Source organism: Brachyhypopomus gauderio, chromosome 14 (assembly GCF_052324685.1).
Source record: "Brachyhypopomus gauderio isolate BG-103 chromosome 14, BGAUD_0.2, whole genome shotgun sequence".
NCBI lineage: Eukaryota > Metazoa > Chordata > Actinopteri > Gymnotiformes > Hypopomidae > Brachyhypopomus > Brachyhypopomus gauderio.
The window spans coordinates 1,079,015-1,102,225 of record NC_135224.1 but is presented as its reverse complement, the minus strand read 5'-3'; the positions used below and the strand labels follow the sequence as shown (position 1 = coordinate 1,102,225).

The 23,211-nt window shown below is 40.1% G+C and overlaps 1 protein-coding gene across 1 annotated transcript in view; it reads right to left on the bottom strand.

Annotated features, from left to right (window-relative positions):
• Window positions 1–5,604: 5,604 nt before the first annotated feature.
• LOC143474466 (NACHT, LRR and PYD domains-containing protein 3-like) overlaps window positions 5,605–23,211 on the bottom strand; it is a 29,370-nt gene continuing 11,763 nt past the window's right edge. Inside the window, exons 2-9 of the mRNA XM_076971932.1 lie at window positions 19,713–19,794; window positions 15,685–15,877; window positions 12,419–14,192; window positions 11,275–11,448; window positions 7,287–7,463; window positions 6,949–7,119; window positions 6,234–6,407; window positions 5,605–6,016 (exon numbers count right to left, since the gene is read on the bottom strand). Coding sequence (XP_076828047.1) covers window positions 5,836–6,016; window positions 6,234–6,407; window positions 6,949–7,119; window positions 7,287–7,463; window positions 11,275–11,448; window positions 12,419–14,192; window positions 15,685–15,877; window positions 19,713–19,794 — 2,926 coding nt within the window. The 3' untranslated portion in view covers window positions 5,605–5,835. The remainder of the gene's footprint in view (window positions 6,017–6,233; window positions 6,408–6,948; window positions 7,120–7,286; window positions 7,464–11,274; window positions 11,449–12,418; window positions 14,193–15,684; window positions 15,878–19,712; window positions 19,795–23,211) is intronic.

The window sequence follows — 23,211 nt, the reverse complement described above, 5'->3', positions numbered from 1 at the left end:
CAGCTCCTCCTGGATACAGTTATGTTCATCAGCCCCGTATCACAGGGCGTGGAGGTGGAGTAGCCACAATATATGACACAGATATAGGTTTTACGTTAAACCAACCACCTCTATTAACTCATTTGAGGCTTTGATAGGTGAAATAGGCAATAATCTTATAGGCAATAAAACAAAGCTTAAATTAGTGACCATCTATCGACCGCCAGGTCCCTACTCAGAATTCTTCAGGAATTTGCTGAGTTTTTTTCGGAACTAATCTTAACCATCGAGAGATTTGTAATTGTGGGTGATTTCAACATTCATTATGAAAATGAATCAGACCCACTGAAAATTGCGTTCGACTCCATACTAGATTCAGTAGGTATAGCCCAAAATGTGACAGGGCCTACCCACCTCTGTAAACACACCTTAGACTTAATGCTTACTTACGGATTAAACATAGAACATTTGGCAGTCATCCCCCAAAATGACGCCATTTCAGATCATTCCCTACTAATATATGAAATGGCTTTATACGATGTACATCAGATGCGCCATACGAAAACCACGCGCACTATCACATCCAACACCGCAGCAACATTTATAAACTTACTGCCAGAGCTACCGAACACTATGCCACTGCAGCCCAATGAATTAGAACAGGCAACACAACAGTTTTATTCCACACTCAGCAATACCTTAGACAATGTAGCTCCAGTTAAAACAAAATTAATTAGGGAGAAAAAGCTTACACTATGGTATGACGAACACACTCGTCTTCTAAAACAGGCAGCTCGAGCAGCGGAGCGCAAATGGAAATCCACCTCACTAGAAGTGTTTAGAATCACATGGAAAGACGCTGTAATCAAATATAAACATGCCCTAATAAAAGCTAGAGCCGCATACTATTCAACACTAATAGAAAACAACAAAAATAACCCTAGATTTCTCTTCGCGACTGTATCAAAACTAACAAGAAATATCAATGACACTAGTTCTAATACGGAACTTACACACACTAGTGATGAATTTTAAAACTTTTTAAATAATAAAATAGATAATATCCGACTACAGAGTCATAATACATCGCAGCCTAACCTCCAATCCAACCCCAGTAGTTTAATTATTAGTAACTATCAGGATTTAGACCAAATCACAGCACTGAAACAGCTTTACTCAGGGTAGTGAATGATTTACTAATATCGTCCGATAATGGGCTCGTCTTGTAACTGACCGCTTCCGATGTGTAAGTGTTAATAATAAAACCTCTAAATCTGTGCAGGTTAAATATGGTGTCCCACAAGGGACAGTCCTAGGACCACTTTTATTCACACTGTACATGTTACCCTTAGGCGAGATTGCATAAGCACGACATCAGTTTCCATTCCTACGTGTAGCAGATGGAAAAAATGATGTTTATATTTTGTTGTATTTGTGATTTATTTTATTAATTTCACAGAAATCCCTCCTTTATTTTTATTTTGTTTTGAAAGTTCTTTACGGTTCTGTGTGGCAATGGGAGTGCGTATATTCCTTTTGTCCGGTCTGTGCACCCGTAGTTACTCCCCCTATTGTCGCGTTTGGCGCAATTTTTCCCTCAGTCTGTGGCGAACCTGACTGAGAGAGGTATGCTGTGTAGCGCTCTACATAAATTGTGCATTTTAATAGTTAAAACAGTTATTTTGTGAGCATTTCTAATACACATCGATACTGTAAGCCTAGCGACATGTACTACGGTGTTGCCAGTAATATTTCTGAGTTTTAAAACGGTTTTAAAAGCAAAGTTACACTCTTTATCAGGCAGTAAGCGCCCTTTGCTAATCGTTCGGCAAAGTAGCTTCCTAGCTCTATCGTCTAACGGATAAAATGGTTTTCTTTCCATGTTAGGCATGCCTGTTGAAGCTAGTGATGATGCCTGTTGAATATTTTTGCTTTGCTTTTTATGGTGTTTATACAGGTGAGTGCTCTCATTGCCATTTTAGTTTGTTTGTTCTTGGTCGATGTATTGTGTATTCAAAATGGAGGACTTTCGTTTTATCAATCAATCAATCAAATTTTATTTATATAGCGCTTTTTACAACAGTTGTTGTCACAAAGCAGCTTTACAAGTGCCGAGTCCTAGCCCCCAGTGAGCAAGCCAAAGGCGACAGTGGCAAGGAAAAACTCCCTAGTTTTGCATGAGGAAGAAACCTTGAGAGGAACCAAGACTCAGGGGGGGAGCCCATCCTCCTCTGGCCGATTTTATCAATTCGTTTTATCAATTCTTTCTTTTTGTATTAGGGGTAAATGCGGGTGATTTTAGTTGAGATCTCAGGATAACAAAACAGATTAAGATAAAAGTGATTAAAGTGGGAATGTATTTTGAAATTGGTGTATAATAATATTAGGGATATCAATGTTGAAATTAGGTTATATATATATATGTATTTTTTTTATTTCTCTGTATACATGCATGTCAGTCTGTGGCGAACCTGACTGAGAGAGGCATGCCTGTTGAAGCTAGTGATGATGCCTGTTGAATATTTTTGCTTTGCTTTTTATGGTGTTTATACAGAATACACAGACTGAAGCTGATTCCGGTGTCCAGAGTTTTATTCCTCACATACACAACGCAGAAGGGAGTAGCATAAACCCACAGACCGGCTACATACGCAGACGACACTCAGCTATATTTATCTGCAAAACCTGATGATTTAGGCACAAACAGTAAGATTGAGAAATGTGTAGAAGAGATAAAACATTGGATGACGTGTAACTTTCTAACACTAAATCCCGATAAAACAGAATTAATAATAGTTGGGTCTAGGGCTGCGAGAGACAAGATACATAATGTAGCATTGAATCTACATTCTTTTACTATAACCCCCAGCGCAGAGGTAAAGAACTTGGGCGTCACAATAGACCCAGATCTCTCGTTCGATACACATATTAATAATGTAACTAGGGTAGCGTTCTTTCACTTGCGCAACATTGCCAAAATTAGAAACATATTAAATATTAGTGATGCAGAAAAACTAATCCATGCATTCATATCCTCTCGTTTAGATTATTGCAACAGTCTCCTAGCTGGATGTTCTGGTAAATCGATAAACAAACTCCAGTTGGTTCAGAACGCAGCAGCACGAGTTTTAACAGAAACTAAAAAGTTTGATCACATTAGTCCCGTACTATCATCATTACACTGGCTCCCAATTAGATTCCGTATTGACTATAAAATACTTTTATTAACATATAAAACGCTGCATGGCTCAGCTCCAGACTATCTTAGTGAACATATTGAACAATATAACCCAGCGCGTTCACTTCGCTCGCAGGACGCAGGGTTATTAACTGTTCCTAGAATCAAAAAGATCACAGCAGGTGGAAGAGCCTTTTCTTTTAAAGCTGCACAATTGTGGAATAATCTTCCTGCCTCTATTCGGGACTCAGACACAGTCTCAATGTTTAAAACTCGATTAAAGACTCATCTATTTAGTTTGGCATTTGATTAATCTGTTACATATTTACTACATCTCGTATCTTTTCTCCGAGGTTCACCTGAAGAGTAACATTGCAGTCAGAGCCTACAATACCAGCATCGCTGCTCCGACACTGAATGAAAGCCTGGCGTTCATCAACAGACATTTACAGTGACAATATCAAAACCCAGAACTTTCATTTTTACCTTTACTTAGTCTGATTGTGTGATTTGTGTGTGACTTGTGTATTTGTCTGTATTTTGTGTAATTTGTGTGTTAACGGGCCGCCCAATGGAGGATGGGTTCCATTTTGAGTCTTGGTTCTCCCGAGGTTTCTTCCTATTGCCCACCATCATAGGGAGTTTTTCCTCGCCACTGTCACCTTTGGCTTGCTCATTAGGGTTCTGGACCCATAGTATTGTTAACCTTTTAAATCCTGTAAAGCGCTTTGTGACAACATGTGTTGTGAAAAGCGCTATACAAATAAACTTTGATTGATTAATTGATTGATAAATAAAAACATGGAGAGATTGCATGCAAGGTGGAGAACTTTGTGTGTACAAATCTTGATGAAGATTATGAAAATAAAGTTAAACACAAAACACTGAGAAGGTTTTGGTTAAACTTAGATAAGTCTGCAGTCCAAATAACTATGCCCTTTGATAAACTATGCCCAGTGATTAGAGTCTCACGTGTTGAGGATTTTGGGTAGTGTCGTCGTCCTCCCTGAATTAGGAGGGAATTTCCACCGCAGGCTCCTCGTTGATATAAAGCGACGTCGTCCAGGTGTGCTGGGGAATCGTCCAGGAATGCGAGTCTTGTTCACGGTTTAACAACAGGGAATTGATCGCCTTTTTTTCAGTCCGTGTGGCCGCGTTAACAAGCTTGATTGAAGTCGTTTGGTGAATCTGTTGTCGCGGTAACGTTGATCAGTTGCTGGTTAGATTACACTGTAACTCGGGCTCGTTAATTAAGTAGTACGACTTTCAGCTGTTTGCTGTTAGTCGTAGCAAAGTTCGCGTGTTCTCAAAGATAACCGGAGAGAGAGAAATGACGGAGCCTCTCTTTAATAGGTCTAACCTTGGTGTCAGTCAAACCAGAGAGAGAGAGATATTACGGAGCCTCTCTTTAATAGGTCTAACCTATGTGTCGGTCAAACCAGAGAGAGAGATGAATGGCTGTTCAGGGTATTTAAACACCTGAACTGTAGACACACCCTTACTTCCGTTAAAGCAAGCTTGTTCAATGTGTTGCCAGTGGTACTGCCACCTGTTGGTTTAGCATGGTACCTACAGTAGTGTTCTCTGATTGGTTTACGTGCGTACCGCATCAGAGAACACTACGTAATATGTTCTGTTAGTGTTCTCTGATTGGTTTACGTGCGATACGTTCTGTATGTATTGCGTTCAGATTTCGGAACTTAGTACACGTATAAGGCGCACCGGATTATAAGGCGCACGTCTGATTTCTGGGAAAATTTTAGGCTTTTAGATGCGCCTTATAGTCTGGAAAATACGGTACTTCGTTTCACAACAAATAGCTATCTGACTGAACAGCTCTCTTGTATTACGTTAACAAATACGAGCCTCTTGTAATTCCAGGACGAAACATGAGAGAACGCGAAGACATTAAGATTGGACGTTTTGAAAATAAACAACCATTAAACAATGTGATGAGTCAATTATTTTGAATCATTACGAGTATATGTATAAATATTTAACTTAATTAGGTTTAACCTGCTGGGAATGATTGAAATAAACCTTGAAAGTGACGTACAAGTGCTTTATTCCACCTTATAAATGTGTATAAACCCGGCAAACATGACTTGGTTCATTGCACTGAAGCGCAGCGCGCGTGAAGTTACAAAATTCGAGAGGTGCACAACCTCATGAAGCCCTCGCACATGGGCAGAGCCACTGCGATTACGTCATTTTCACCGCTCGCAACGCATCAAGTATAAACCAGGCTTTACTTTGCGTAGTGTGGGTGCTTGCGTAGCTTAGAGGGAGGGATCGTCGATCCTCTTTTTGACTTCGAGGCTCGAGATCGTGACATAATTTCGATCGATTTCGATTAAATTTCGAAATCGTGACACCCCTAATAATCACTAAAGCAAAATTCAAACTAAGGACTTCTTTAATCAAAACACATCTAAAACACCAATTAATCAGTTTAACATTATATTTAATTAATTAATTGCATAATTAAAAATGTACAAGTGAATATTACTTAACTATAAGAATAACTCTGGGATGTTTTTATTCTCTCTGTATTTTAAAATTAATCTGGATCATTTGTTTATCACTGAGCATCTTTACTCCTTTCAGTATCGAACCATTTAATGTACAACCACAAGGGTGTGTAAACAACACAACCACAAATTTAAGCGTAAACTTGTTTATCTCAGTTTCTCCAGTTTACAGTTTGGATCCTCTAGGATCTCAGTGAGGAGCTTCACTCCTGAGTCTCCAGGGTCGTTTCCTCTCAGATCCAGATCTGTCAGGTGTGATGAGGGGTTTGATTTCAGAGCTGAAGACAGAGCTTCATATCCTTCCTCCTTTATACTGCAGTCTGAAAGTCTGAAGAAAACACAAAAAAGTAATAGAAGAAAATGTTTTAGCTGTTGAGTCATCACTGTGAGATACAAGATTTACTGAAAAAAACATTAATGAAATATGGATGTATAAGTAGTTCAATTCCTATACTGGTTGAAGGCATGACTTTGACTTTTATACACATCCATCATCAAAGTTACATTAATGCATTGTTTCATGTGTATTCAGAATCAGAACTCACCTCAGTATCTGCAGTTTACAGTCCTTGTGTTTCAGTAGAGCAGAGAGCTGCTTCACTCCTGAGTCTCCTAGTTCATTCCCACTCAGGTGCAGCTCTCTCAGGTGTGAAGGATTTGAATGTAGAGATGATGTCAGAGTGGAGCAGCCTTGTTCAGTGATGCTGCAGTTATTCAGACTACAGATGAGGAACAATAGTGGAGAAAAGCTCTTAACTTTAACTGCTTTGAGACATCACTGCTACAAACATCACTTGAGGTACATGACTGAGCTTTAAACACAGTGATCACACTGTACCATGTTTAGATCTGTACACATGGGCAAACATAATGTACCATAAGTATAATTTCATGCACACATATATTATCAGGAGGGAGACACAAACCCAGACCTTAATGTTTAATTTTTAACCTTTTGTTACTGGGGAGATGTAACGGCAGAAATTAAGAAGACGTTATTCAAAAGAAATTAAAGGACAAATGATGGTGAAAAAGAATTATAACAGCAGAACAACATGCAGGCACACACAGGGATTAGAATCAGAGCAAATCTTAAATCCTTCATAGAATTGGATTGAAGTGTGCAGTTTGTCAGACATTATGACCATTAAACATACTTTTATAGTATTTCCAATTTATTTACAGATATATATGAAATGTTACTAACAGAATAAAGACAATGTCGTGCAATAATAATATTTAGAAGAAAAATGTACACACATAAGTTTCTCTGGTCTGCAGTGTGGATCCTCCAGTAGATCAGAGAGCTGCTTCACTCCTGAGTCTCCCTGTATTTTCCCACTCAGGTCCATCTCTCTCAGCAGTAAGGGGTTTGAACCTAGAGATTTAGTCAGAGAAGCACAGAACTTCTCGGCTGCAGGACTCAACAGTCTGAAGGGACAGTAAAACAGACATCCCAAAGATATGAGCCATCTGAGTAGGGCATTGTACTTCACAGAGTTAACTGCAATTGAAATTGAAGTTAAATTATTTTCTCACAACAACAACATACATACCTGATATTAACATCACAAAATTTCCCCCTGAATATAGATTACCTCAGTTTGTTCAGTTTACAGTTTGGATCCTCTAGTATCTCAGTGAGTTTCTTCACTCCTGAGTCTCCAGGGTCGTTTCCTCTCAGATCCAGATCTGTCAGGTGTGATGAGGGGTTTGATTTCAGAGCTGAAGCCAGAGCTTCATATCCTTCCTTTGTTATACTGCAATCTGAAAGTCTACAGAGAAAACAAAATTGTATAATTCCTAAAAGAATTGTACTTTTAGTCCTTTTATGAAGCAGATGCATGGATCAGACTGTCTGGACAACAGAGTCCCTTCAGTCTTCAAACACAAACTGGGTTATCGATGTCACAGTGTGCCCCATGCAGCCTTAGGCTTAGTGTTGGGGTTGGGGTTAGGTTTGAGGTTAGGGTTTAGTTAGTGTTATAGTTAGGTTAGACTGGTGTTAGGATTGTGCCTCTCATTTCCCCGTGTGCCATGGCTGTGTTGGCTGCCTTTGTATCTGCCCCGTCTTACCCACTTCACTATTGTGTGTTTTTAAACCTATACTAAACATTTGTATTTAAATTCCCTATGAATTGTCATTATACTGTTGAGTAACTGATACTCTAGCACAGGGATGGGCAACTTCCATGATAAAGAGGGCCAAAATTTTTTCAGCACTATAATTGGAGGGCCACATGACCACACACTTCAAATAATTGGATATGAAAGACACTACAAATAATTCTCAATAAGAACACATTTTAAATAAATTCAGATCTGTATGTTTATTGCACCAACATGCATCTATTTTCTGCATATAAATGCATTAACATGTCCTTAATAAGCAACAAAGACAAAACATTTGCTTAATAAAAAAGTGCAAAAAGGAATTTGAACTCCTTCATATCAAAGAACTGTAACGCGTAGCGCGCTGCGGAGCGAGAAGGCGAACACAAACGCTGAGAAGAGCGAGATTTAATAAGGGGAATTCCATAGGCGAAGTCGTTTGTACAGGCACAGGTCAAAACGGGAGAGCCATCCAGAGAAGACAAATACAACAGCATGATGAACACAGATTGAAACGAACAAGGCAGGGAAACAAGAACTGAGAGAATCAACACGGAGACGAAAAATACCAGAACAGCGATGACCGAGATAACCCACAAAACCGAACAAACCACAAATAACCGACAACGGGCGAAACACAGAGAGATACAAGTACACAGGACTAAACTAGACACAACTGAACACAATGACGACACGGGCGTGGCAGACAGAGGGAAACCAGGGCAACAGACACGCAGGGCGGGATAACCGGGCAAGAAACAACACTGACATGACAAACAGGGACACTGGAGTGACAGCTAGGAGAGGGGGCGTAGACCTACATGTCAAGAACAAAAAAGTCCTTCTCTATCGGTTTTTTTTTTTCTTTTAATTATTTAATTATTATTGATCTATTTGCGGGCTGCACTGAGTGAGGACGCGGGCCGTGTGCAGCCCCCGGGCCGCCAGTTGCCCATCCCTGCTCTAGCACATACTGTTTAGCACATACTGTTTATTGTTTGTTATTGAACTTATCATTTTGATATATAGCTTACACTTATTTTGAACTTTTTCTGGGTATCAGCATTAATTCCTGCATTTCAGCAGTATTCTAGTTCTACAGTATGTTGAACTCTATCTTACTATAGCATTTAGGATACATTCTATTATTAGATGACTAAGCACTTTTGTAAGTTGCTCTGGAGAAAAGTATCTGCTAAATACCAAAAATATAATGTAAATGAAACTCAGTTACTCACGTTGCAGTTTTAAGAGTTGCACTAAGAAATAGTGTCGGCGCAAAATTTATATTTGGTCTTTCTGTAATCATATTCATCAGTATTCATATATGTATTGATCACTATTAGTAATAAGTGGAAAGGAAATCACTTTATTAACGTATATTAAGCATATGTTAGGCCTAGTGTAGGCTGTTGATCAGTGTAGGCTTTGCAGGCCTGTGGTTAGTCTCTCTCTGTCTTCATCTCTCTCTCTTTCTCTGTATCTAGTGGTAAAATTGTCTGTGTGTGAGCACTCCTTGTGAGGGCTTCAGATGTCAGAATGGTAGTATATCTGACATGTCTGATGCCTGGTGTACCAGAGAAACAAGGAGACTTTGGCCTGAGGACCCGAGGAAGGATTAGAGCTTCACCTCATGTAAGTCTTATGCTTAAATCATGTCACGGAAGTATGATGTAATCATGTAGCAAAATAGTATAAAATTATGGTCTGGGGGGGGGGGGGGATTCTCTTATGTGTGTGTAAAGGAGATTTCTGGATCAATCCATCTTTTTATTTTTCTATCTCTTTAATAAACTTTGTATTTTACTTTTGGCGCACTTCCACTAGGGCCTGCTTGGCGCGGTACGGTTCGATACGGGTCGATTCGCAACAGAACGGTACGGTCGCGTTGTGTTTCCATTACAATGGTGGACCAACACAATGTGGGTGGAGTCGCTGTTGGCGCGCGGGTTGTAGTGTCGTGACATCATTTGTATGCGACCACAACACCGGTCGATGCCCCTTAACACATACCATTATTGTATCTTATTTATCTTTATCTTCATTATTGTATGTGGTTGCTCTAATTATTGATAATAATTTGGTATTACTCAAACAGGCTGAACACACCCTGCATAAAAACCATCAGTCATACAATCAAATGAAATCAAACTTTATTATGAAATATAGATATTTAAAGTACAACATATGTAAATAATATAGTTATAGTTTTAAAAAAGTGCAAAAAGCAAATATATACGTATAGCTTTATATGAAATAAATATTTATACTACTACAAGCAACATTTTGTGTGCTTTTACTGGCGTCTGTCTCGCATGGTGTTCACAAGTTCGCCAAGCACCCCGAGGAAAGCCCGGTTGAAGGAAACATTTTCCGCCAACTCCGCTTGCCTCGTCAGTGGAAGGGGAATCTTGAACGTAAAAAATAACAAATATTAAACACAAGTATTCCTGTGAAGGAACAACGATATAGCGTAACTGCACAAACTGTAGCACGTCATCGCTGCTGATGCTTTGTTTATGGCTACAGCTAACTAGCAACTAGCAAGGCTAAGAGCTAGCTATTGTACAGTAGTGACTGTGGTGGTAACATTAACTACAAACACAGCTCTAAATTCCTGCGTTTACAATAGATGCGTTCATATTACGTTCATATTACATCTTTTACGAGCCTAGTAAAACTGAAATCACAATACACTCACCATTCTCCGTGGCCTCCAGCACTGACATTGCCGTGTCTGTCCAGCTCTTTCTCTTCCGTTACTGGCTGGCCGGTGACCGTATATGACATCCATTTGCTGGAACCATTTCCAGTCTTTGCGGTTTGCTCCGCTGCGTCCGTTATGGTCCTTCACCGCCCGGTAATCGCGTTAAGCTTTTTTAGCTTGGACCGACCGGCACTGCTGAACGGACCGCTGGTAGCCATGAGTGGCCATTAGTGCGGAAACCTCGCTAAAATCCTTTACATTTCTAGTGGCCCCGTCCAGTTCGCCCTGGATTTTTTGATCGCTGATTATTAACAGAAAGGTTTGTACCTTGGCGTTTGACCAGGGATCAGACTTCGCTCCTTGGGTTTTAAAAATGGCTGAGGAGTCCATAGCATAGCGGAGGAGTCGCTTTCCTGACGCAACCTGTGACGACACTCCCTGGCCAATCAGTGTCATGCTGTTCCTCCACGTCACAGAACTGTACCGCTTCGGAACGGTTAGAACCTCGAGCGAGTCGGTACGAAAAAAGTACCCAAAGGGGCCGGCTCACATGGAACTGGTACTAATGGAAACACTCACAAACCGTCGCGAATCGAACCGTACCGCGCCAAGCAGGCCCTAGTGGAAATGCGCCCTTAGATACCAGACCCAACTGCTGTTAACTGTGCTTGTTCACCATTACGGTTCAAATATCCATGACAATACAAATATTGATATCCAACACCAACATATAATTATAGGGGAGATCTACATGATGGGAGACTCACTTCAGTTTCTTCAGTTTGCAGTTTGAGCTCTTCAGTCCTTCAGATAGCTGCTCCACTCCTGAATCCTGTAGGGAGTTGTTGCTCATGTCCAGGTCAATCAGCTTGGAGGATTCTGAGGTGAGAACTGAGAGCAGAGTTGAACAGCTCCTCTCCGTCAGGTTACACTCACAGAGCCTAAACGTGATGTCAGAAGAGTTACATAATGTTTTATACTGTTCCACTAGATTTCACAAACAACTCTGTAATTGAAACATTTACATAATAGCTATAAAAACCATGTACCATCCTGTGATGTTCCCCAAGGCTAAATTTTGTGTCCAGCATTCTTGTTTATATGGTTCTTCTTATTTAATTTTTTATTTATATGCTTCTGTTGGAACAAATTTTATATCTTCTTGCACACTTACATTTACAGCATGTAGCAGACACTCTTATGCAGAGTGACTTACTAAGTGCATATGCACACTAGTGATCTGAGGGCACCTTCAAGGTCCATCAGTTCAGCTGCTGAAAACATGCTGCTGGTGCACACCACCCAAATAAAGAGCTCAGAGGTATAGAATTAGCTCAGAATGTTAGGGTTAGCTCATAGCCGTATGCTACCATGGCCCCAATGTCTAGAATTCACTCAAAGATGACCTGAGGGCTTCAACACTTTTTAAGAGGAAAGTTTTGCTGTTGTACATGGCCATTAATTAAGTAGCAATGCCATGAATGTATTTCTACCATATTCAGAGCTGTACTATCTACCTAACAATAAAAACATGTTTTCACTTTTAAATATTCCTTTAATACCTTTTACTTCATCAATATACTGCAGGTACCACAGCCCCCTAGTGTGTGTGTGTGTGTGTCTGTGTGTGTGTTGTGTGTGTGTGTGTGTGTGTGTGTGTGTGTGTGTGTGTGTGTGTGTTCTTTCTGCACAGATGGGTAAATATGGAAGACAAAATCTGATTGGGGTGTAAATCACAATTGGTGAAATAACTTTTATTTATTCCTCTGTATGCTCTCTGTTTTTGTAAACTGGTTTGTACAGTATTTTTTTTAAAATAAATTTAAAATGTATTAATTTTAATGATTATTATAACTTCTGCCACTGGAGATCATTATTACTGAACTGGATAGAGAAGACAGCTTTACTTACAGAACTATTTTAGCAGGCTCTACTACTGGCATCAATCTCCTAAGACACTCGTCAGATCTGATAAACTTCCGTAAGTCAAACTCATCCAGATCCTCTTCAGATGTCATCAACACAAAGACCAGAGCTGACCACTGTGCAGGTGAGAGTTCAGCTTCAGAGAGACATCCTGATTTCAGGTAACTCTGGATCTCTCTCACCAGAGAATCATCATTCAGCTCATTCAGACAGTAGAACAGGTTGATCAATCTCTCGGGAGATAGATTTTGTTCAAACTTCAACTTTATGTAGTCAATTATGCCCTTTTGGCAAACACAGCCACTTCCAGTGTTTTTCAGGAGACCTCGTATCAGCTTCTGATTGGACTCCAGTGAGAGACCCAGAAGGAAGCGCAGGAAAAGGTCCAGGTGTCCAGTCTCACTCTCCAAAGCCTTGTCCACTGCAGCCTGGAGCAGATGAATCATCTCTGTCTCATTTTCACTCCTCTGTGATGTAGAATGATCAGCAAAAACATTGATGTTGTCATTAATGAGACGTACAAACGCAAATACAGCAGCGATGAACTCCTGAATGCTCAGATGGACAAAGCTGAAAACAGTGTCTTGAAATCTGCCAGTCTCCTGAGTGCACAGTCCTGAGTACACTGATATTTTATTGGGATCGATCCCACATTCATCAAGATCTACTGAGTAGAAGATCAAGTTGTTTTTTTCCAAGTGTTGAAAGGCTAGCTTTCCCAGGGACACAATGCCCTCTTTGTCCCACGGTATGTCTGACGCATTCGTTCTTGAGTACTTATTGTTCCCCTGTATGGTCTGAAAGATCAGGAAGTAAGTGTACATATCTGTCAGTGTCTTTGGTGTATCTTCACTCTCTGCTTCTTCCAGAATGTTCTGAAGCACAGTGGCTGAAATCCAGCAGAACACAGGGATATGACACATGATGAAGAGGCTTCTTAACCCTTTAATGTGATCCATGATTTTGTTGGCCAGATTCTCATCACTGATCCTCTTTCTGAAGTATTCCACCTTCTGTTCATCATTGAAGCCACGTACCTCCGTCACACGGTCGATAAACTCAGCAGGGATCTTAGCAGCAGCTGCAGGTCTGGTGGTGATCCAGATGAGAGCAGAGGGAAGCAGATTCCCTTTGATCAGGTTTGTGAGTACAATGTCCAGTGTGGTTGGCATTGACACACTAGTCCACGTCTCATTTTCTTGGAATGCCAGAGGAAGTCGACATTTATCCAGGCCATCAAAGATGAACATGACTTTGTGCTTATCTGTGAATCTCAGTCCTTTGGTCTCAGGAAAGTAATGAGAGATGATGTCCATTAAACTGTATTTTTCCATCTTCAAGTTCAGTTCTCGGAAAGGAAGTGGAAATATGAATGTGATGTCCTGATATTCTCTACCTTCAGCCCAGTCCAGAACAAACTTCTGCACACAGATGGATTTCCCAATGCCAGCCACCCCCTGGGTCAGCACAGTTCTGATGGGTCTGTCTTGTTCAGATAACACTTCAAACATTTTCTTACAGTCAATTGGCTTCTCTTGCTGCATTTGAGTGGCGTCACTTACACGGGTTTTTTTTTTTTCAATCTGTCTCACCTCATGTTCTTTGGTGAGTTGAGTTACACCCTCTGTGATGTACAGGTCTGTGTAGATCTTATTTAGAGTGTTGATATCCACCTGTTTCGCAATTCCTTCACACACATGGTTGTATTTTTTACTGAGTTTTGATTTTAGTGCACGCTGCTGAATTCCAATCAGTTCACCTAATTAAAACAATGATAAAACAATTAAATGCTACATCTGTGAAATTATATAACGTTATAAAGTCATCTCACATCAAATCAAGTGATATTCAGACAAATAAGGAATGTGGAGGCTCAAGAAGTGAATTTTTTTTCCCATTTACAAGTAAACAGCTATTGTATATATAAGCTGGTTGTCACTGTAAGCCGGGGCCCAAGCTCAGGGGAGACGCCCAATCTAAGCCACACCTCTTGCTCTTATTTACAGACGTTTGATTATCAGTTGAATGGATACTAAAAGTCTGCAACCGCCTTTCTCTCCTCCTGCTGCTTCCGCCCCATCACACTGTACATAATATATGACTGTTACATACAGTATATATGTAGGTAATATGTACATAATATATGACTGTTACATACAGTATATATGTAGGTAATATGTACTGTACATAATATATGCCTGTTACATACAGTATATATGTAGGTAATATGTATGGAGGGTAATGTGTGCAGGTTACATATATAAATAGGTAAGATGTATTGTGGGTAATGTGTGCAGGTTACATATATAAATAGGTCAGATATATTGTGGGTAATGTGTGCAGGTTACATATATAAATAGGTAAGATGTATTGTGGGTAATATGTGCATGTTACATATATAAATAGGTCAGATGTATTGTGGGTAATGTGTGCAGGTTACATATATAAATAGGTCAGATATATTGTGGGTAATGTGTGCAGGTTACATATATAAATAGGTCAGATATATTGTGGGTGTTACGGAACAGCTCCGGATCCTTCTCTGTGGGCGTGCCGCTATGTTGTCTGCGTGTCGTTATGTCCATGTTTGTACTTCCGTGGGTGTGGGTTGTTTGTGAGCGTGTTCGTGGTTACACCTGTGCCTTGTCTCGAGGTCACGTGGGTCTGTGTAATTCACCTATTTAATGTGCGTTAACGCGGTGTCTTGTGCTCGTCTTTGTCTAAAGTTTCGTGTCTGCGTGAGTGTGTCTGTCGTGCTGCTCGCGCTCCGCCCGGAGCTTCACATTGTGCCAATAAACGTTGTGTGTTCACCGTCAACGGCGTGGTGCCTGCCTCCTTCACCTCGCCGTCACAGTGGGTAATGTGTGCATGTTACATATATAAATAGGTCAGATGTATTGTGGGTAATGTGTGCATGTTACATATATAAATAGGTCAGATGTATTGTGGGTAATGTGTGCAGGTTACATATATAAATATGTAAGATGTATTGTGGGTAATGTGTGCATGTTACATATATAAATAGGTCAGATGTATTGTGGGTAATGTGTGCAGGTTACATATATAAATAGGTAAGATGTATTGTGGGTAATGTGTGCATGTTACATATATAAATAGGTCAGCTGTATTGTGGGTAATGTGTGCAGGTTACATATATAAATAGGTAAGATGTATTGTGGGTAATGTGTGCAGGTTACATATATAAACAGGTCAGATGTATTGTGGGTAATGTATTTCTGTTGATCTCTTACTTTGCAGTGCATCAGCGAGGTCTTCGTGGTCCATTGTCTTCAGGAAGTACAGGGTCATGTTAAGAACTCCATCTCTCAAACTCCACATCTCCTCCTTCATATCCCCATAAAATCTTGTGTTTGCTTTTTTCAGAAACTTCTTAAACATTTCCAGCTCATGCTTTATGAACACAATTATTTTTTTCTCAAGATCCTTTAAGATAAATAATTAAAAGGGAAACAAATTATTAAAAATTTTACAATAGAAAATCATTAATTATGCTGAAGGCATTTCTGTTTATATATAAAATCAGTATATTTTCTTAGATAAATAGGAAATTATCTTTAGGTACTAAAAAGTAGCACAAAAATAGCAAGAAAATATAAAGTGTAGAACTATACTTTCAAGTATAGATTTGTCCAGATTATACAGTACTTGCGTAGATCACCACTAGATGTTCTCAACTCAACTCAACTTTATTTATAGAGCACTTTAAAAACGGCAGCTGAAAGAAAGTGCTGTACATAAGAATAGAACATTAGACATAAAACAAATAATAACAAAAAATTGATAAAACAATATTAACTAAAGCGGAAAAAGGAATCAATAGAACAAATCAAAGAATAAAACTAAAACAGTAAAAACTAAAAACATACAAAGTCTCATGCTGTGTTAAAAGCTAATGAATAAAAGTGGGTTTTAAGACTTGTTTTAAAAGTTGACAGTGAAGGAAGTCAAGTCCAGCACAGCAGAGACAAATGTGAGGTAGAATAAACATATTCCTTTTTAACTTCATGTAACAGGGCAGCAGGTCTGTTAGCATATCAGTGGTGAATCACCCCGACAGACTTCACCACCTGGTGGACACTTTAGGAGTGTAGTACATCATGTAGTACATCATATATAGACAGACTGCACCATCTGGTGGACACTTTAGGAGTGTAGTACATCATGTAGTACATCATATATAGACAGACTGCACCACCTGGTGCACACTTTAGGAGTGTAGTACATCATGTAGTACATCATATATAGACAGACTGCACCATCTGGTGGACACTTTAGGAGTGAAGTACCTCATGTAGTACATCATATATAGACAGACTTCACCATCTGGTGGACACTTTAGGAGTGTAGTACATCATATATAGACAGACTGCACCACCTGGTGGACACTTTAGGAGTGTAGTACATCATGTAGTACATCATATATAGACAGACTTCACCACCTGGTGGACACTCTAGGAGTGTAGTACATCATATATAGACAGACTGCACCACCTGGTGGACACTCTAGGAGTGTAGTACATCATGTAGTACATCATATATAGACAGACTTCACCACCTGGTGGACACTCTAGGAGTGTAGTACATCATGTAGTACATCATATATAGACAGACTGCACCACCTGGTGGACACTCTAGGAGTGTAGTACATCATGTAGTACATCATATATAGACAGACTTCACCACCTGGTGGGACACTAGGAGTGTAGTACAACATAGATGGACCCAAATGCAGATGAGGTGGAGCAAGGAAAGTGAATAAAGAAAAGAGACAAAATGGAAACAGCAGCAGGGACAGGGCAGTGAAGAAAGTGGAGAAGTGATGAGGATCACATAACCAGACTGGATGGAGTTGGTGGAGAAGGGCCTTAACTAAACAGACTGGATGGAGTTGGTGGAGAAGGGCTCAACTAACCAGACTGGATGGGGTTGTGATGGGGTAATGATGATTAATGTTTTTCCCTGAAATAGCCTTCTTGAAACATTACAATTCTCCAAAATTGCCTTTTCAGTATCAGTTTTAGAATACTTGTGTAACATTGTAATAAAGTTATAATCACACAAAATTCTCCTATTAATTCAACCTTTATATGTGCTGGCCAGTTATCTTGGGAAGCCCCGCCCTTTCGCTCTGCTTTAAAGTCTCCTCCCCTCACTTTACCTCCTCCATTGTAATTCTGCATTGTATGAGGAGGTAGGTATTGTAAATTACTCCATATCATATCCATTATAATCCTTCAGTTTAGTTAACACAGACACATCACTGGGCCCTTGAATAAATTATTGAATTCTTAATTAGCTGTTTTGTTACGTATTATTTTCTCATTGACTAATTTAAGTTTAGTTACAGTTCTATACAAATAGCTAACATTACACAGCGTGTCTGTCCGCTAAAGCAGCGGAGTGAGTTATTACTTTTATCCCTTTTTATATGAGGAGAGAGCAGAGAAGAGGCAGGAGCACCTATCCAGCATTAAAGGTTGGATTGTTCTTTTGCCAGGTATGCATGATTTTGTATGTAGACATGTATAATTCTGTAATGTGTGGGCTATGCTAAGGTAGCAGAGTATAGCGGTCATATTGCTGTTGTATGTGTCTGTACAATTCGTTAATGAAGAGTCAATGTTTTATTGTTATAGTTGCATGTAGTTTAGTCCTGTTTATCCCCTCTGTGGGGCATTGTAATTCTGCATTGTATGAGGAGAGAGCAGAGAAGAGGCAGGAGCACCTATCCAGCATTAAAGGTTGGATTGTTCTTTTGCCAGAATTAAAGAATAACGAAACACAACGCAGACTGTTTGGTGATTGTGGTAGCGCGACAGACATCCACCGGTTACACTTGACTCTTACACCCTTTATGCCATCAGTGAATAAAATAATAATGGCCCACCACATGCTTTTGTTACTGGTGTCACTATGACAGATCACCATGTGTTTGTTTTTGTGTGTGTACACTGTTCTATCTTGTCACACCCACATGATTATGCTCACTTGTAACTTGTTTCTAACCCCTCTTATTAGTAAGCCCATTCCTTGTTTGTAACCACACACTTTGTGCTAATCATTCACTAGTTTAACCTGCACCCTCTTCACATTGTTCTGGTTGTATGGTTTTATAATAAATGTTTTGTGTGTGCACTATACTAACTTGATATCTCATTCCTCACCTACAGTGTCACAGAACCATTCAGAACTTTTTTAATCAATGTGGGTGTGAGAAATGATTGATTAGATCATGTTTAGTTATTACAAGAGATCATTATGAACTTTATGATTTATTACATGTCATTTGAGTAGGCAATAATGAAGTTGTGTGTTTCAGTGTAATCATGTACTTATGTTTAGTTCATATTATGCATGTGTGCTATACTGTGACCCAGGTCAGGGAGAGTGCTGAGGGTAAGAGCACTCTGTTAACTGGTAGTCACTAGGCTACTAGTCTTGGGTCATTTAGCTTTCTCTGTGTTCAACTGATACATCAGTTGCTTCCGCTAACTCTAGGGAAGTCCATATTAGGAGATACACACATGTGAGACAAAACAACCTGCTGGACGCTTATGTTTTGGAACATGCTGTGCTAAAGATAACCTGCTGTTAGAACTGCTGAATTGTGTTTAAGATTGTATATAAGCAGGGGGACTGCCACCCTTGCTTTCAGAGTTGTCATGCTTAGATGAGACTCTCATGTCTGTGTCTGTCTTTGTCCTATTTATATTTATATTTTTGTAATAAATTAATCATTTAACCACGTCTGAGTCCTCATCCTTTCCAGAAAATTTTCACGACAGTGGGTAATGTGGTGTTTGGGAATGTTGAGAGACAGGTATTATGCATTTATGCCACCAATCACTGATCCACTGTGGCCCCACCCCTAGATACATTCAATCACTGAGCCACTGTGGCCCCACCCCTAGATACATTCAAACACTGAGCCACTTTGACCCCACCCCTAGATACATTCAAACACTGAGCCACTGTGGCCCCACCCCTAGATACATTAAATCACTGAGCCACTGTGGCCCCAACCCTAGATACATTCAATCACTGAGCCACTGTGGCCCCACCCCTAGATACATTCAATCACTGATCCACTGTGGCCCCACCCCTAGATACATTCCTGATCGTCACACATTGCAGAGGTCTCATCATCATACTGGAGAAACTAATAGTACAACAGTCTGAACAGTCTCAACTCAGACAAACATTCATAAACACTTATGTTAGACATCATGGAATGTTTATGCCAAACTTCAAGACTTACATCAAAAATGTTGGAGAGGAAGTCGTTAATCTTATTTTGAAGATTGTCCTTTTTCTGAGTGGACTCTGACCCAAGACGAAGTCTGCAGTCAAAATCAGAATGACAGGGTAATTGCATGACTCATGTAATATAACAGCCTGACAGACATCTGCCTGCTACAGTAATAAAGTAACACTAGTGCACATTTCAATAAAGCAGTGTCCAGAGAAACTCAACACTGATTTAAAGTGAAGAAAAGCACTTTATTTCAGCATGTTTGCTTTTACAGGGGAGTGAAGAGGCTTTGGGGGACTCTGTCCCAGACCTCCAAACATTTTGAAGATGTGAAGCTGTTGAGCCAATCCTTAACACTAGAACAGCAGGATGCATCAATTGACGCATGTCATAATTTAAAATTTTTTGTCATGTCTATTTAATACGCGTTTGTAAGAAAAATCTGAAAACAATTGATTTTTATTTATTTAGCATGCTTAGATGAAAAAGGAAGACAAAAGCTGATTTACAATAGTTGTGTGCATGATACAGCAGTATATACTTAGAACAGCGAAATCCGTCAATTGACGCAGTTGAAGATTATAGCTGTCACAGTATGGGGGGCCCATCCTGCTGACTGCCCCCATGCACAGCTGCAGTTGTCCTGTTATGGTTAAGTTGTGTGTGTCCCTCAGGTGGGTGGGGCCTATGATCCCCTCCACCTGATGGTGGTCTGTCCGTCTATATATGTCGTGTCTTTGTATCAATTGACTGCTGGTTATTATATCCTTAATTGGGATCATGTCAGGGGTCTTTGGTTTGCACACGTTATCATTAAATCTCCTTTGCCCCTGAGACTTGGCGTGATCACTTCCTTTTTAGTTCACACTCTTTGACTGTCACAATAGCATGCATAATGAAGACGTTGCAGCTGTTTTGTGTTCTGTGTCTGCTCTCTTCACGTCTATAATAATAAGGCAGTTACTTCTAGTCACAACGTCTGCAGCTGCAGCGCGATAGCAAGCTAGTGAGAGTGGATGAACTGCACCAGGGTAAAAGGTCTAGGCCCAGTGCTAGCTTCCAGCAGCGTCAGAAGTCTGGACTCGGCCCAGTCAAGGAAACCCTAACCCTAACCCTAACCCTAGGGTTTCCTTGACTGAGCCGAGTTCAGACTTCTCACGCTGCTGGAAGTTAGCACTGTAAACAAATGCTGCAAGCACACCAAACTAAAAAGATGGGCATAATATATCTGTAAACAATTAGACAATTTGTGCTGCTGCAGTGCGACAGTAGCATGTTGCATCAGTGGAGTGTCAATTGACACAAGCCGCCATTAGTGGTAGATCAAAACAGCCACTGTTCTAGTGTTGGTTCTGTGCTGGATTTAGAGCTGGAGTCCATGGAGGAGAACCCTCAATAAGCTGCTGAACATCATGAACAATGTTCACCACCCTCTGCACAGCACAATCACCCAGCAGAGGAGTTCATTCAGCAGCAGACTGCTGTCCCAGTCTTGCTCCACCGACAGACTCAGGACATCTTTTGTCCCCCAGGCCATAAGACCGTTTAACTCCTCTCAGCACAGCAGACTATGAACTATGTGACACCTCCATCCCGTTCACTCTAATGGACATACCCCCATATCATATGCAACACCCTCCTGGTATCATACTCTATTCTCATTATTTTTATTTTTATTATTTGTACTTTTTCACTATTGTACTTAGTGTTGTCACGATACAGAATTACAACTTCGATACGATACTTTAAAAAGTATTGAAATTCGATACCATTTTCGATACAAAAGTCAGATACTGTGCTCATTTCCGTTTTAAAGCCTTTTTTTATTATAAACTGTGACGGGCAGGGTGAGCAACTTAAAAAGGAAGCGATCACGCCAAGTCTCAGGGAAAGAGGATGGTTTAATAGAAAGTGTGCAAACCAAAAACCTGTGCATTGTTCCAAACGTAGGAAATAATAACCAGCAGTCAACTGGTACAAAGACAAGACATATATAGACGAACAAACGACCCTCAGGTGAGACGGATCACGGGTCCTGCCCACCTGAGGGACGAACATCACGTGACCAAAAACAGGACCGCTGCCGCTGTAACCGGGGGCGACCGGTAGGGGGCCCCCCCACAACGTGACATAAACCAAAAAATGAATATTGTATTTTGTTTCACAAATGTCAAATAAAAGGTATAGTCTCTACCACATTAAAACAGAAAAAATAAATAATTGCACATTAATATAAATTAACATAAATAATAGTAGTGCACTCTGGAATTCACATTTAGAAGTCAAAAAAGGCTAGTGCAAAGTGTATTTTAAGTATACTTTAAACAACTTTAAGTCTTTAAGTAACTAAAACTTCAGTATTAGAGTTCAGTATTCATAGATGATTGATTCGTTGTAGTACGATCACTCTTTTTTTTCTCCCTGTATGCTGTCGCACTTACGGCTCTTAAACCAAGAATATGAACATTTGCTAGGATACCATAATCGGACACATAATTTTGTATGCTATAATACTAGAAATGGGAATAATCACCAACCTCTTGGAATGTTTTGTACAAATCTGCGTGCATTCAGGTGTTTGGCCAGATTCGTTGTGTTAAGCTAGGTTTATACTTTCACGAGTGACCGTAGCGTGCGAGTCCACACACGGTGGAGGCTTCCCGCCTCTGTACTGCCTTTGTACTTCCCGCGTCTCACATCATTCTTTGCAGTGTTGTCCGAAACGATATGTGGTAGTATAAAGAAACACCCCTCAAAAACAGGGGAATGAATATTTACCTGACCAATTTTAATGTTGCTTTGTGTTTCAGTGTGTTTCACTGTGCTGGAATTTAGGTTAAAGTGCTTGAAAATGCTTGAAACAAATAGCTGTCTGACTGAACAGGGGTGGGTTTCCCGAAATGTTCTTAGCGCTAAATACTTCGTAACCTCGTATGAAACGTACGAGGTTACGAAGTACTTAGCGCTAAGAACGTTTTGGGAAACTCACCCCTGTTCTCTTGTATTACATTAACAAATATGAGCCTCTTGTAATTCCAGGACGAAACATGAGAAAATGTGAAGACGTTAAGATTGGGCGTTTTGAAAATAAACAACCAATAAATAATGTGATAAAAAAGCGAATTATTTCAAGTAGCTATATGTATAAATATTTAACTAAAGTTTAACGTGCTGGGAAACATTGAAATGGACCTTGAAAGTGACGTACAAGTGCTTTAATTCCACCTTGTTAAGGTGTATGAACCCTGCAAACATGACTTTGTTCATTGTGCTGAGGCGCGGCACGCGCTAAGTTAAAAAATTTCGAGAGGTGCACGACCTTGCGAATCGACACCACGCGAGGCACCTGCGATTATGTCATTTTCACCACGGGCACCCTTGCGCTGCTCGCGGCGTGTCAAGTATAAACCAGGCTTTAGCGCCCTTCGTTGAAATGTTCCCGAAAGCACCGCTTGCAAACTGGCTTGTTCATGTCCTTCTGTTTTCCATCTGTATCTGCTTTGAA